General features: G+C 27.0%; 1 protein-coding gene across 1 annotated transcript; it reads left to right on the top strand.

Annotated features, from left to right (window-relative positions):
- The first annotated feature begins 7,790 nt into the window (after nt 1-7,790).
- Nucleotides 7,791-13,876, top strand: LOC126739791 (uncharacterized). Its single transcript, XM_050445606.1, has 5 exons — nt 7,791-7,827; nt 10,011-10,067; nt 11,460-11,665; nt 11,836-11,995; nt 12,088-13,876. Exons 1-5 carry the CDS (start codon nt 7,791-7,793, stop codon nt 12,216-12,218), a joined length of 591 nt encoding a protein of 196 aa, XP_050301563.1. The 3' UTR covers nt 12,219-13,876.
- Nucleotides 13,877-15,948: the final 2,072 nt, after the last annotated feature.

The following is a 15,948-nucleotide window of genomic DNA, read 5'->3' on the forward strand; positions in this document are numbered from 1 at the left end:
AATTCAGTTTTGATCTTCACAATTCTCTCCACAATTATCTGCCGGGTTTTTAAGACATTTACAAGTTAAAATGAGTATTTTTTTATGAATAATTATTCCTAGCAATGGCACGTTTTTGTGTAATTTCGTATTTCTCAGTAATATTGCAAGCGTACTTCAGTTTATTGTTTTAAATATATTCGGTGGGCTGTATCTCTTTTTCTTCATTTTTACCCTTTATACTCCTAATTAAAAAAAGCTCATGCTGATTTATTAAATACGCTATTTTTTTGTTGAGAATTTTATTTCTTTTATCTACATTAGGTATGTAATAGATCCCAATGGAATTGACTTGCCTCCTAATGAAACTGATTTAAATCTATATTTTCGTAATTTCTATATTTATGTCTTTCAATGCTATTATGATTTAAAGGAAAATATAATACAGAAAATATCATATAATGATCTGAAATATTTATAGAACCCATTTTTTTAATATGAAGGGTTGATTAGTTATTATTAGATTAATAGACCTAAACCGTTTGTGGTCAAATTTGGTCGTGTAGATTCAGTAATGACTTGCTTTAAATTAAAAAATATCAAATATTTGTTAAAGTTTGATTTTACCTGTATTTTGATTTAAAAAATCAATATTGAAATCTTCCACAAATATAACCTGGTCATATAAAGGAATAGTTAAATCAAATATTTCCTCCAATCAATCAATAAAATGATCAATATTAGAAAATGATGGACGATAATTACTGATGTATAAAGTTAATTTTTTATTTATTTTAAATTTAAAACTAATATAATTAAACTCATTTGACAAAATGTAAAAATCTTTTATTAATTTCAATAAACTATTTTCTTCTTATCTATCTCGCCCATCCAGCTCTATTCCACCTAACAAACCTGTAATTTAGTAGTCTAAAGGATATATCATCATTATTTGATGTTATACCATGTTTTTGATAGCTCCAGAATATCGAGACAAAATAATAAGAAAATATTAGAGAATAACTGATAAGACGCCTGTTTTAAAATTACTGCAATGTTGAGTAGATTTTTATATAATGTTTATTTATAGTATGGAAGTTTCTTCTTAGGCTCGGATAAAAATCAGAAGTCTTGTAATACCTTCAAAGCAATGGTTCAAAAGTATTCCTAAATACTTTAACTGTATTCCCAAAAAAAGCATTAATTTAGGATAAATTGTCGAAAATAAAAAGAAGTCTTACGTTGCCTAGGGTAAACTTTTTTATTTCTGATATATAATAATTTTAATGTAGAGCTCTAATGAATAGATTTAATTTTTTACGGTTGTTTTTTAATTGTAAAGTGTTTTAAAAATACCATTTTTAACAATTATGTATTATATTAGTATGCAAATTACTTACTTTTATTTTGTTTGAAGTTCTATTTATGATTTACTTAAATTCTTGTTGCAAGTTGGTATATGTATTAATAATTATACAATACCTTTTCTTGTAATATAATATACAGTCACTAGAGCATTTTAAATAGTTGCAATAGAATTAAAATAAAATAAATAACAATAAGTACAAACAATTTGTATTTATTTGGTAACTAAAATGAAGCGACTTTAAAAGTTGTTTTAGAATACATTGACTTCTGCATCCAAGGACTTCATTATATATTTTGGTAAATTTTTATTTGGCAAGAAGTGTATATATAATAATTATTACAATTTGAAAATTGCTTAGAGGAAAAAAGCACTTTACTATTTATGATGAAAAATTTAGTAATTAAATTTAAAATTCGACAAAAACACTTAATTTACCTACACTTGATTTTCTGGGCATTGCATTTTAATTTTCTTTCATTTCCTTGAACTTAAGTAACTATTTAAAAAGTTTACTCGAAAGAGTTCAGATTTATATATACTTAAACATTTATATAAAGACCATAAACATTTTTTTATTTTAGCGGCAACAAGACTAGTTTGCCAGCGATGCCACAAGACGTTTAATACGTTTTCTGCAAAGTATCAACACGTAAAGTACGTTTGTGGAAAAGCTCCCATCCAGTGTAATTATTGTGATCTCACGTTTTCTTATAAATCTAATATGTTACGACATACAAGGAAATTACATGTGAAATCGGTAATAAGGCCTTGTGAATAATTATGAAAAACTGTATTGATTTTAAATTAAAAAGTATTTGCTTTTTAAGAAATTGTTGGCTATTTATTGATAAAAGAAATTTCTGTTATGTCCATAATATTTCTGTACTTTTCATTCCGACAGTGATTTTTTAAAGATTCATTAACATGTAACAATATTTGCTTACTCTTTTTAACAGAATAATATATACATCAGTTATGATTTTTAAAATTGATTAACTGATAATCAATATGAAATACAATTTTAAACAATAAAATATACTTTTTTCTTATTGAATTGAATGTACATTAATATATTTATCTCGACAAGAAATTTCACAATTTATTAACTCCGAACTAAGGAACTAACTAGGAGTATATGCAAGCATAATGCATTGGTACACACGGGTCCGTTGTATCACATATGCCTAATTACCTGAAACGGTCACAGATACAATTAAAATAAAAATAATAATTATGTAGCAAAATATATCGAGTGAATATTTACCTAAGTTCCTAAAAGTTTTATAGTAACAGAACATTACTCACTTTGATTGGGATTAAAATTCAATTTTTTCTTATTTTTCTCTTATAATATTTTTTTACTTAATATATATATTTTTTAATACTAGACTTATAACTAGAAAACAATTATAAATAAAAAATACAACTGATATAGTAAACACCTTAAACCTAAGAAAATAAAAATTAGAATGACTATATATATTAGTTTTTATATTTTTATTTTTTTTATATTTATCAACTATATAATTGATGATTGATGTTTCTCACGGTTATCAAAAATGCCATCAAATTTAAAAACCCAACCTTAAGGTGAGCCTAGAAGTTCGACTACTTCAAAGGTTTATTTTTCTTTTATATATTATAAGAAAATATTAGAGAATTAATAACTCTTAACAATAACTGTTAATAAGAAGATTTATTTTTTCTAATTTCTTCACGTCACAGTTCAGTCAAGTTTGAGATTTTTCTAGAATATTTAAGTTTAATACGTCTCCAAGTAGAGTTGTCAACTTTGGAAGAAATTACAATTCTTTTTTACATTTTTTTTTCTTTACAATAATTCTTTTCTTAGATAGAAGTTTCTGGTCCTGTTACACCTTGAAATCGTGGATTATTTATAAATTATTCAATCTAAATACATGAGTTAAATAATCTCCTAGCAGATATTTTTTACTGGAAAGGCTTCAAAAAGCGCTCTCTAAGTAAAAAAAATATTTGTTTTATTTAGAACCTGCTTAATAAATTTAATAGAAAAAAAATTATACCCTTTTTAAAAGATTTGCTTTGCAAATTTCTTTAAATATAAAAAAGATATAAATTCAAAATTTTGGAGTTCAAACTTTTGTATAATTTTAAAGGCATTTTGAATAACTATTTTTGAGATAATTACTTTCAAGTTATGACATAAATTAAAACTTCAAAGTAAAAAAAAGAGGTACCACGTTGTTACTAATTCTTGTTCCTTATAGCCATTTTAGTTTTTTTTGTTTTAATTTTTTTGTTATTGGACTATTAAAATCAATTGATTTTAAATATCCTCTAATGTAGAAAATGGCTCTATGGCAAATTAAATGTTCTGAAACATATCGTAGCTACTCCTCTCTATTATTAAAACGAAAACTATTTTAAAAAATACAATAAATCTTATTTGGCAGTTATTTATTAAAGTTGATCTGTACTGTAATATTTTGGAAATTCACAGATGATTTAATTTTTGTGTTCTATTTCTAAGGGCTTTATTACTTACTATACTTTTTTATATATTTTTTTCTTTACATGTTCCCTGTCATTAGTTAATACTTTAATAATTTTTAACTCGCAAATACAATGCTTGAAATTGAAGAATACATCCAAAGCATGATGTTGATTGTAGCGGCGTTTTAATGCAATATTTGCCAGAAGGCGTTTCCTTTTAAATATATTATCTTTAAAAAAAAAATTATATTTTTTCTCATAATTTTTTTTTGTCTCAATTTAAAATATTTATCTTATGTTACCTTTGAAAGGGATCATATTCTTATAGTTAATGTACAAAAACTATTATTTATTATGAGTTGTACAAGAATTCGACAGGTTTGTATTGTAAAGTAATATAGCGTGAACTTATATAGACAAAATAAATATTTTTAAAAAGCTCTGCAGTATCATGCATTTAAAAAGTAAATAGGTATAGGATAACGCAACAGAAAGTCACATAAACCTCAATTATTATTACGTTAAATTTTCGAATATTGAAAAATGAAAAATATTTATACCAGAATTACATATTTAAAAAAAAAACTACTAAAAATAATGAAATTTAGACATTTACTATGTATATTTTTTACAGAAAATTGTATTATTAATGCCAAAATTAAAACTATAAATAAGAATTAATTTTAATCTAATGTAATATCTTACTGGATTTTTCTATTTCAGGAGTAGAATATTTCCAGTGTAAACAATGCAATAAAAAATACAAGCTGAAATCTTCTCTATGGAGACACAAAAATTGGGAATGCCAGAAAGAGCCTTTATTTCAATGTTCTTTGTGCGACTATAGGGCGTACCAAAAAACCCATATTTATTCTCATATGAAACATCGTCACAAAGATATTTTTCAATAGAAGAAAATGGATTTCTTCATCTTAGGATTAAGATGTTTTTTAACTTGATAAGATATTTTTAAAATACTTATTTAAATAGTTAACATTTAGTTATTGTTTATATATAAAATATATGGATTTTCAAACAAATTTATGCATCTTTATTAAATATTTAATGACCAGACCTATAGAATTAAATACAAAAAATACAGTATACCTTAATGATATACTCGTCGGGCTAACTTAGATCTTTGGTGTGAGAATTTATATAATAACCTACCTAATTTATAAGTTAAAGAGAGAACTATAGCGGTTCTCGTACTGATTAGAATTTGACTCAAATTGAACCTAAATAAGGCTGAGGCCATGAAGCAATTATAAGAACATCTGGTAAATTACAAGAGCAATGACAAGATTCTAGATCATTTAATTTATCTATTGGGTTAGAAAAAGCGCAGCTATATAAAAGCTATAATTCATTCTTGGTTTTTAATATTATAATCATAAGAAAAGCCAGAGGTTACTTCTACATTCCAGTAAAAGGCATGACATGAGTTAAACCGGGAATCATCACGATATTAATACTTTCACAATCTTTTCGATAGACTTGGCAAGTTTTATAGTGGGGAAACCCGTTTATATACCAGATGAGATTTTAAGAATAGTCCGTTTATTGCTAGGTTTGTATACACGTAAGTAATAAATAAAATTTTCTATGTGGTGTGTTAATAATTTGCTACTTTCTTATTAGGTTGGGACAAATTAGTTACATGAACATTTTTGCAATATTTACCATTATCATTTAGCACAATAAACATAAATAAGCAAATGTATTCTTTTTTAGCTTACAAGTGTGAAAATTGCGAAAGGTCCTACAGAAATTATGCGTCCTTAAGGCGTCACCTTAGCTACGAATGTCAGAAGGAGGCTCAGTTTAAATGCCAGTATTGCAGTTATAAAGCCAAACTAAATTGCAACCTATTAAAGCATCTATCCCATAAACATAAACATAAAAAGCAAGCTTGTAAAGAGTTGGATTTAAGTTGACAAACCTTTTGGATTATTAAATAATTTATTGACAACGTTATTGTTTTTCTAGGTATGATAAGCTCTTTTAACTCATAATTTTTTTTTTCTAAGCATGGATAAATTGGGGGACAGTGAGCAGTTAGGACGACTATTGCCCCTATAGGTCTCCCGAGGAACCCGTAATACCAACCGAGTGTTACTAGAAATCAAAAGTCTTATAAGTGATAATTAGTGGGAGATTTATAAAACATCATAGGTCTTTGTGATGCTATTTAATAAGTGTGTTGACAAACTTTATTATTAGCATTAATTGATAAAATTATTACGGTTTTTAATATTATAGGTGGTCATTTGACTAAAAACATTAAATGTATACAATCCTAACTAACAAGAGTAATGTCTTCTACTTGATTGTAAAATTTCTTTATTTTTTCAAGAGTTGGTGCTCTGTAATAGAGTAAAACCTAATTATATCCTTCTTGGGCCTATTAGGTTTTTTTGTTTTAGGAGGTTTAGGAAATCTGCAAACGAACACCCTGGACGTTGGATAGGGGTGATCGATCCTGTCAAACGTCCAGGGTAGTGTGGGGTGCCCTGACCCACTAAAACTCATTCCTCTGGTCAAGTTTTCACGTTAAAGCACACTGGTTACGTCATTAGGCAATATTTTAAGGGGTTTAGGTACATTGTGTACATGCTTAGTCAAATTCCCAAGAGAAAGGTGCACTGGCTAAGTGCTTTGTCAATATTTCAGGGGTATACAGTATCAGTATTTATGAAAAATTTTAGATAAAAATACAGTTGAGCATAATAGAGTCATATAATGTATCTAATGCCTAATAATACTTCTTCGAAGCTTATGATATATGCTCTTCCTAATTATCTTATGCTAATAAAAAAAACCAATCCTCCATTTTAAACTATTAATAATAAGAACAAATAGTATAGAGTAAATTAACTCAATAACATACACTTAAAAGCGAATAGGAAACAAAAAATTAAAACAGATAAAAATAAGTGGTCAATATTGTATAAGAAATAAATAAATTGGCGCAATTTTGGACCATTGGATATAAATTCACAGTGATTCTAAATTTGGTTAATTAATTTCTATATTTGCATTTTGAGAACTTGAATTTTTAATTTAACCCCCTTAGACTCTTTTGATGTAAATTTAGCGAATAAACCCACTTTAAATGAAACCCAACTAAGAAGGAAGTTTAACAAATAAACTGCCAAACCGTTGAAACATAACCTCGTAAAAGGACAAAAGAGATTCAATATCAGAAGGATCTTTAGGCAACAAGCCCCTTTGTACAGAGCGATTACAGTATGCCCTCCCCCTCCCCTAAGTACTAAAACTAGTTAGTAGTTAATAGAACTCATTGACTGTAGTGACAATTTAACAAATTGAAAAATCAGGATAAAATTCGATATTCAATTGGTGGATTTCTTTTTTTCTTATACTGTTACAAAGAGTTGAATCCTGATTGATCCTTTGGTCTTGTTATTTTTAAAATCTTGACAATTTGCAAAAGTGACCCAGGTAAGTTTTATTATCTATTATTAGTCAATAATAAATTCCTAAACTATACAACCTGAAATTTGTATTTTATTATAGATTATCCGCTTAAATGTCCAAACTGTGGCCATGCGTACAAACACAAAGGATCTCTCTACAATCATCTTACATGGGAATGTGGAGTAGACGCGATGTTTGAATGCCAACTTTGTAATAAACGATGCAAAAGAAAAACGCACCTACTTTTCCACCTCGAGAGGCGACATCTAATAACTAGAAATCGAGTGGTATTTACTAATAGAACTCAATATAATATAACCAATTCATAAAATCTTTCTTTTATTATAATTTGTCCACAGCCCATTTGCCTATTAGTGATCTACCATTTAAAAAAAAGTTTTTATTTGCTTCTTGTCTCCTTTTTTTGATGTTGTAGTGCAGTACTGACGTAGGTATATGTGTTTTTGTCCTTTCATAACTGTTTTTGAGGTTCTTTATTTTATTTTAGATCATTACATAAGCGACAATGATTTTAGAGGCTATAGAATTACGGATAATGGCAGGTATGGGTGCCATAAATGTATCGCCTCCTATAAAAACTTAAATAATTTAAGGCGACATGTACGATTTGAATGCAATAAGGAGCCCGCTTTTGTCTGTGAATTTTGTGACAAGCGGTTTACTTATAAGTATATTTTAGTTAGACACATGGCCACCCATAATATTGATATAATGTAATTAAATTAATATTTGTTCTCACGTTGCTGTAGTAGGTTAGTTAAAATGTACTATACCAAAGTTTAAATGTCCTAGTCATAAGTATTTAAAAGTTTTTTTTAATAAATTAGCAAATTTTGTGTATGTTTTTAGTGCCATAATAGTTATTGCGTTGCTTAACTAATATTAAGTATATCAAGAAGCGTTAAACATTAAGAGCAGTTTTCTAGTAAAATAATTCAAACCTTTGTGCTTATACATTTATAGACATTTTAAAACTGAATGGTTTATCAATTATATTTTCTGCCATTTAATTTACATTGCTCAAAGGATACCAAACCAGCAATATTTTTATTGCAACATGTTTATTAGTTCATAATGTGTAAGTAGTTTTAGGAATAATTGTATGCATAACTTAAATGGATATTGAAAGCAGTGGTTTATGATTTCTTAAAGGGACTTACTTATTACAAGAAAACTAGAAATTTGATCAAAAGTGTCGAATTTACATTTAGATTGAAAATAGAATGCACGTGTTTCACTCTTAAAGGCTTTTCAATCCAAATATAAGTTCGAGACTTTTGACCCAACTAGAAGTTTTCTTGTTAAATAGATACTATGATAAAATAATTTGCCATAAAACTTATCTAATTTAATAAGCAGTTTAGTCATTAGTTATAAGAGATTTGACAAGTAATTGCATTTCATACATTGTAATTACAATTACAGAGTAGTTATGCTAATGAAGAAGAAGTGAAAATAGCAATAGTTTTGATTACATTTCTGGAAAATATGTTTGGAAAATAAATTATCATGCAAGCATGGCATCTATTTCCATGGATTTGCCTTTAAAAAGAATTGAAATTATCTATAATATAAATCGCAGAGGCTCATAATGCCTAGGTAAGGTAGGATTAAATTATAGAGAATTATAGGGTAATTTTTTCTGTCGCTTAACTCTTTATCTGATTTCCTATAATTGATTTGGTAATTTTCTTACCAGAAATTCTCAGTACATATTTTTCGTTTTGTTAATTTCGGAATTAGTTTATTTTTATTCAATTGATTTGGTCCTGGGAGATTTTTAATAACGACTTTTTGGGCTTAATATGAGGAAATCGATTTCTAAATTAGGAGATTTTTTTCTAGGATTTAGTTTACTTTTTTCAAAAATGTGTATTTGTATTTTGATGATCACATAGAAATGTAGACCTTTTGGTATTTGCGTCCACTGTTATTGTAGTTCACTTTTTTCTTTTTGAAATTGATATGCCTGGTTAAAAAAGGATAGATACCTAGAGATTCTTAAAATTTTCTATTAATTTTTTATTTCAGTGTACAACTATTACATGCTATAACGTATAATTTAATTTTTATGTAGAATTGACAAATATTGGCTAAGAAGTATTCTATTTTTTGCATTGTCGTTATTTAGTTGTTAATTGTTTTAAATACGTCTTGTACCTGCATTGCCAAGTTTTTAACCACTTTTAACTTCTTTGGAAAATTCTTGATTTTATTTTTTTCGTAACTTTAAATTCACTTTGTTTTTTTAAATAATTTTTTGTGAGTTTTTGAGCAATACGTTCATAATCTTACACTGTCATTTTGGACAAATTTATTTTTACTTACGTACGTTTCTCTATTATACTATAACTAGAAGACAGAATCATCTTATGACTAGATAATTTAAAATTAATGAGGCTTATTAAAATTTTAGTGTTCAAAACATAGATTTTAGTACAAACAATAATATATAGAAAAATAAACTGCTTTTAATGTTTTTCTGTAAGTATTATATCCTAACTAATCTAAGTCTTTGTGTACCAAAAATAAATTAGATAAAAGAAAGTATACAAATTACTTACTTATTTAATTTTTTCTTTATATTTATGGTGGAGTCCAACTTGGTAGAAACCTTTTAGTGTAAATAATGCTACTCTATTAAATCCTTAATATTTCTTCAGGTGGGGATAAGCAAATCTAGATCCAGATACGTTTTTTTAAACGTTTTTATTTTCTTTTATAGGCATTTACAGTTTGGAGCAACTTAAGGCTATGATGGGCACCCAAAACCTGTTTGCATGTAAGAAATGTGGACGAGCTTATAAAAGAAAGAGCTCGCTATATAATCATATGAGATGGGAATGTGGAAAAGAGCCACAATTTAAGTGTTCATATTGCCCTTATAAGGGTAAACAGAAAATACATTTTATTATGCACGTTATGGCCAAGCACAAAGAACATAAGGCTGAAGTACTGAATAATAGTTACAGCAAGGAAGCAAAATAAGCTCATGTGTTTAATTTTTTGTATTTCACTGCCCTTTTTTTATTTTGAGATCTGATTAATCCTGACTGATTTTAGAACAAATATTTATTAAGATATATAGTTTTCAGAATATTTATTTCTATGTTATTTCTTTATTTTACTTAAGTGTAATAGTACAATGTTTATGTTATTTTTTGGTTGAGGGTAATTTATTCAATAATATGTTGTTAACCAGTATAGTGGTAATAGAATTTATGCCGGTGAAAGGGTTATTTACTTGTTTCATGAAGAGAGTATTTATTTTTATAGTATTATTTATGTCCCTATTTATTTCGTCAAGAAAATAAATGTATTATTGTTATATTGTATTAATTAGTTAGGTGACTTGGATCTAATAAGTTATTGACAGAAGATTAAGTTTCTTGGGTGAGGAACAAGTACAGTGTATTTCAAATTAAATTTGAATATTCTGATTTATATTATTTGTTTTTTCTAGTACAAATTTATATATTTTAGAAAAACTTTAGGTTATTTCAGAGATTTTTTTTGTTTTATATATATATTTTGATACATATTATTTATATACACATTTATTTACAAATATAAAGTTTAATTTTTATTAGTTTTTTTGTTTTTTTACCATACACCTAAATAAAAAAATTTTTTTTATAATTTATACTCTTATATACAATTTTTTTTAAAATAAAGAATATTATGTACTGAAAAAACTCTTTGTTTGTTTTTTAAATATTCTCTAATGTACCCTGCTTTCAAAGTGTACTAAAAACACGTTATGTAAAAAAATCTAAATTCATCTATAAGAAAGCTAACTTTTTCTTACATAATAAACTATAAATTTCGATTCTATCGAAATTTTCCCAAGAAATAATAAACATTAAATAAATAATAGGTGAAATAAATAATGTCTATTTCAAAATATTATTAATTTAAATTTAACCCTTAAAAACTAAATATTAAAAAAGCTTTTTAAGATGCCAACAAAAAAATAATAATAAACAGATATATACCTTTAACCAAACGCTGTTACTGCACTAATATTTTTTTATTCTGTATCAATTGCTTGTCTAGTGTTTATTCATACTTGCGTATATTGCGAGAATATTGTAGCTTTCGTTCCTAAATGGATATACTGGTAAGCAAAATTTGAATATACATTCTATGTTTTTTGATTCTCTTAACTTTGTAGCGTATCAACCAGTTTTAAATCACGTATTACAAAAATTGGTTAAAATAGAGGAACAGAATAGTCAGATTATAGCTCTTCTAAAAGAGCAAAGAAAAACAAGAGGTGGATTACTACCCTTAAAAACCGAGTGTCCAATTGATCATTATGATCAATTGTTAGATTTTATTGAAGAAATAGAGGAAACACAAGATGCAAAGCATCTGTTGGTAAGGATAGTTGGATTTTAGCTTCGGTTATGTGGACTTAGTCAGGGCTTGACATGAAACAGTATTAAACATTACAATTGTAATCATAGTAGAATTTATAAATCTTGTCCATGCAAAAGTTATTATTCATCAATACATAAAACTGTAAACAGAAATAATTGTATTTTTAGGTATCCTATTTGTCTAGTTTAGGAGGTGAAGGAGTGGTTTCAAAAACTAATAGAATTCTTAAAGAATTAATGACTGATAAACTCGCTTCTGAATTCAACTTTTGTGGGGGTCATCATAAGAGAGCATTTAAGGAATTACAAATTATAAATATTATAATAGGTACGTACTCTCACATTGGATTTTTTTTTGTTGGGGTAAGATTTGCATATTTTATTTAATGTAAAAATATTTAAGTAAATTAATTTTTTTAGATGCAGTTAAGGTAACTACAAAGTCTTCAACCTTGGACATTGAAAATGCAATTAAAGTGTGGCTAAAACATGCTCCTCAACGGATAAAAATTGCAGCAGCAAAGGCCGAGAAACGAAATAGATTTTGTTAGAATTTATCATGTTATTTTTTAATTTTTAAAATGTTAAAAAAGCAAAAGCTAAAAAGTATTGTAGGCAGTTAAATAGAAGAATTTTAAAACAGGTTTTAAAAAGAATTATGTCTCTTAGATTAGGATTACCCTTAGCAAAATCAAAATTCTATGGAATATAAAAAGAAACAATTAATAACTTCATTGCCATCAAATAAATTTGATGAAAATGATCTAAATGTCAATAATAATGAGGTAGTATTACTCCACTCAATCAATCACCTGTAAGGAATGAATTAGTCAGCTCACTAAATGATTCTATTACAGCCACTCCTAATTTCTTACCTCTTAATTTGCACGAACGTTTAAAAAACTGGGCAATAATTGACAAGATTTCTCATCCTTTTGTTACTAATCTATTACACATTCTTCTCGATTTTTACTCCAAGGCAAATTCTAACACAGAACTTAAATAATGGTGAATATATCCACTTCAGCCTAAGAAACAGAATAAATAAAATGCTAGATAATGTTTTAGATTTAAAATTGAGTAATCCCATACAATTAAGTTTTAATGTTGACGGTCTCACGCTTTTTCAAAGTTCAAGTTTGCAATTTTCGCTTATTATTTGTTTAATAAAAAATCTTAAAATAAATTCATTTGGTGTTTGGTGAGTCTATTGTGGAAAATCAAAACCGGATCCAATAAACTTGTTTCTAGAAGATTAAATCAATGAGCTTCAATACTTATTAACTGGCCTCCAATACGATAATGTTTATTATAAAATTAAAATTTACACTTTTCTGTGTAATGCACCAGCTAGAGCTTTTCTGAAATATATAATGGGGGATATTCTTGTGATAAATGTGAAGAGCATGGTGATGATATTAATGCAGAGTTATACTTAGATACAATCCATTGGCAAAATTCAAATGTGTTGAGTAATTTTTTTTACAATCAGATAAAGACCATTACCATGGTGTTTCACTACTTACAGAAGTAGTAGATATTGGTATGGTGAACTATTTTCCCACAATCTACATGTGAGTGTCTTGGAGTAATGAGAAAACTTTTAAATATATGGGTTACTGGCAATTTGCGAGTAGTCAATGATATTTCGAAGCAATTAAGCTCTTTTTATGAATATTTTCCAGCTCAAATTAATAGAAAACCACGAACTCTGTTAGAATTGCCTTGCTCGAAAGCAGCAGAATTTCGTAGTTTTTTTACTTTATTTAGGACCTTTAGTTTTGAAAAATTTTGTTACATTAAGAGTTTATGAGGATATTCTTTTATTTCATAGTGGGTTATTAATTTTGCTTTCTTCAAAGTATTTACAAAGTTATGGTACCACTATTGCATTACAACTTTTGAATCTTTTTGTTTCTTATGGTTAAGAAATTTATGGTTTACAATTTTACGTCTACAATGTGCTTGTTTTAAGTCATCTTGCTATTAATGCCAACAAATTTGGTACCTCAGATGCCTTTTCCGCCTATCTATTTGAAAACTAACTTGGATAAATTAAGAGTTATATAAAGAATCCTTTACAGAAAATTTATAATCGAATTATTGAATCAAATAATAAAATTGCCAAAACTTATTTAGAAAACATTTCTATAGAATTTTTATATGCATACCAAAGTGGCTTCATGTTAAATCTTAATAAAAATTTTAGGCGCTATAAAAAAATATTTTTTTACAGATTTCTTTCTAACTATATATTCTTACTTTATGCTTTTGTTTATCACATAACATAGTCATAAATTTATTTAATATTGTTCGAAATAATCAGGGTGACCAGTTTATTATCGGCTGTAATTCACTATGTACGTACTCTAGTATTTCAATTCATACATTCTTAAATGTTATTCAGAGTCCAAAAAATGAAGAGTTAAAGACAATTGAATAATACTTCCATATTTGAAAATTTTATATTTCTCTTATTCACACATCAATTCTTTAAGAAGAAAATTAAAAACAGCATTAAAATTATAGGAAATGAGAAAAGATATTAAGCTTTTAATAGAAAAAATTAATTCAGCTATTAAAATTCAATTAATCAATTCTGAGTTATTACCTAGGATATTTCCCTACAATGTATATTTTTTATAGTTGTTTGCTTTTTTAACAAGACATAGCACTAGTATTTTTTCAGTAAAACATCTGTTGAAAATGTTATTTAACTGCAATTTAAATAATCCTTTAATTACTGGAAAAGTACAATGTGTAAATACTTTAAAGAAAAAAATTAAAGTGTTTAGAAAGGTTTTTTTTTGCATTTTGATTTTTAGAACCTTTGTTTGTTGGCATTTTTCATATTTCAATAAATTTCGTCTAAGTTCGTCCTGTGGAAAATGATCACTTACCAGTGAAAATAAGATCATACTATAATGAAAATAGATAAAAAACTAAAAAGTGGCGTTGAATTATTGCATTTTTTGTACTACAGTTTTACATTTACAGGAAAAATTATATGATTAGACCTATTTACTAAAAAAAATCGCTAGTCTCTTAAAGCGTTACTGAAATATAGTCAGTAATAGACGTACCATCCACATCACATAACTGACATTATTTTGATGGGACTTATTTACGTGATTTCAAACGTCATATAAAAACGTCATTATAGTAATTTCTTGACGTTTTGCAGACGTCATTTGGTTTTCTGGGGATTTTTGGTGTATCATTTTGGATATGTTTTCATTTAACGTCCAAGCATTTAAAAAAGTGAGGATTTCCTAGCAGTTAGTCAATGCCAAACGTAAATCTAAATTAAGATCCATACTGCACAATTTTTTTGTTATCTAAAAAAAGTGGGAACTATGTTTTTCTATCCCTATTTTTATTAATTTACTACATAAATTATTGTACTTTTCGACTTATTTTAGTGTTTTTCCCTTTATTTACATATTTTCAATATTGGCTCGTTCAACTTTTATAAACTTAATTACCTTTACGTTATAGCTTACGCCTAAAGCAATATTTTTAAATATATTTTCCAATATTCTTTGCCAGTCTTCCTACGTGAGTCCATTACTGTATTGTCAACATATTCTCTATTCATTTCTCTTTATACTAGCTAGTTCGCCTTTGAGATGGTCCGATTAGAATATGCATTAAACGATATTGATGAAAGCATACAACTCTCTCTTACTACACATTTGATTTACACAGGTTTTGATTGCTGTTCTTGTACTAAGACTGTGGCAGTTTCATTATAATATAAGTTTGAGATCATTGAAATATCTCAGTAGTCAAGGCTCTTCTTTAAAATTCAAACCTTCAGTCAGTTGATTGTGTCAAATGTTTTATTTTAATCCATTTACATCTAAGCATCTCCGAATCAGAACTTAAAAAAAAGCTTCACGAGTACCCACACCTTACCTTGAAGGAAGCTCACTATTGGCTTACCTTAATTTATCAGGCTTAGTGTGTGATGATTATTGGACTCTTGTGCAATGGATTTTTTTTTATATCATAGAAAAGTTGGATTTTTAAAGTAACATTTAAAAGAGAAAACGAAGCTCAAATTAAACAGAAATATTAATTTGGCAAATTAAATTTTGCTTACAGATGAGTAAAAAAAAACAAATGCGGTAAGTAAACTAATTTTTAACACAGACTTTTGTTAATATTTTATTCTGGCGCAGTAAACGTCTGTTGGAACCTATTTTATTCATCTTGACCGACGACCGTAGGACCGTGGAATTTATTTTAAATTTCTTCGACACAATCAGTGTAAATATA

The sequence above is a fragment of the Anthonomus grandis genome, chromosome 8 (genome assembly GCF_022605725.1).
Source record: "Anthonomus grandis grandis chromosome 8, icAntGran1.3, whole genome shotgun sequence".
NCBI lineage: Eukaryota > Metazoa > Arthropoda > Insecta > Coleoptera > Curculionidae > Anthonomus > Anthonomus grandis.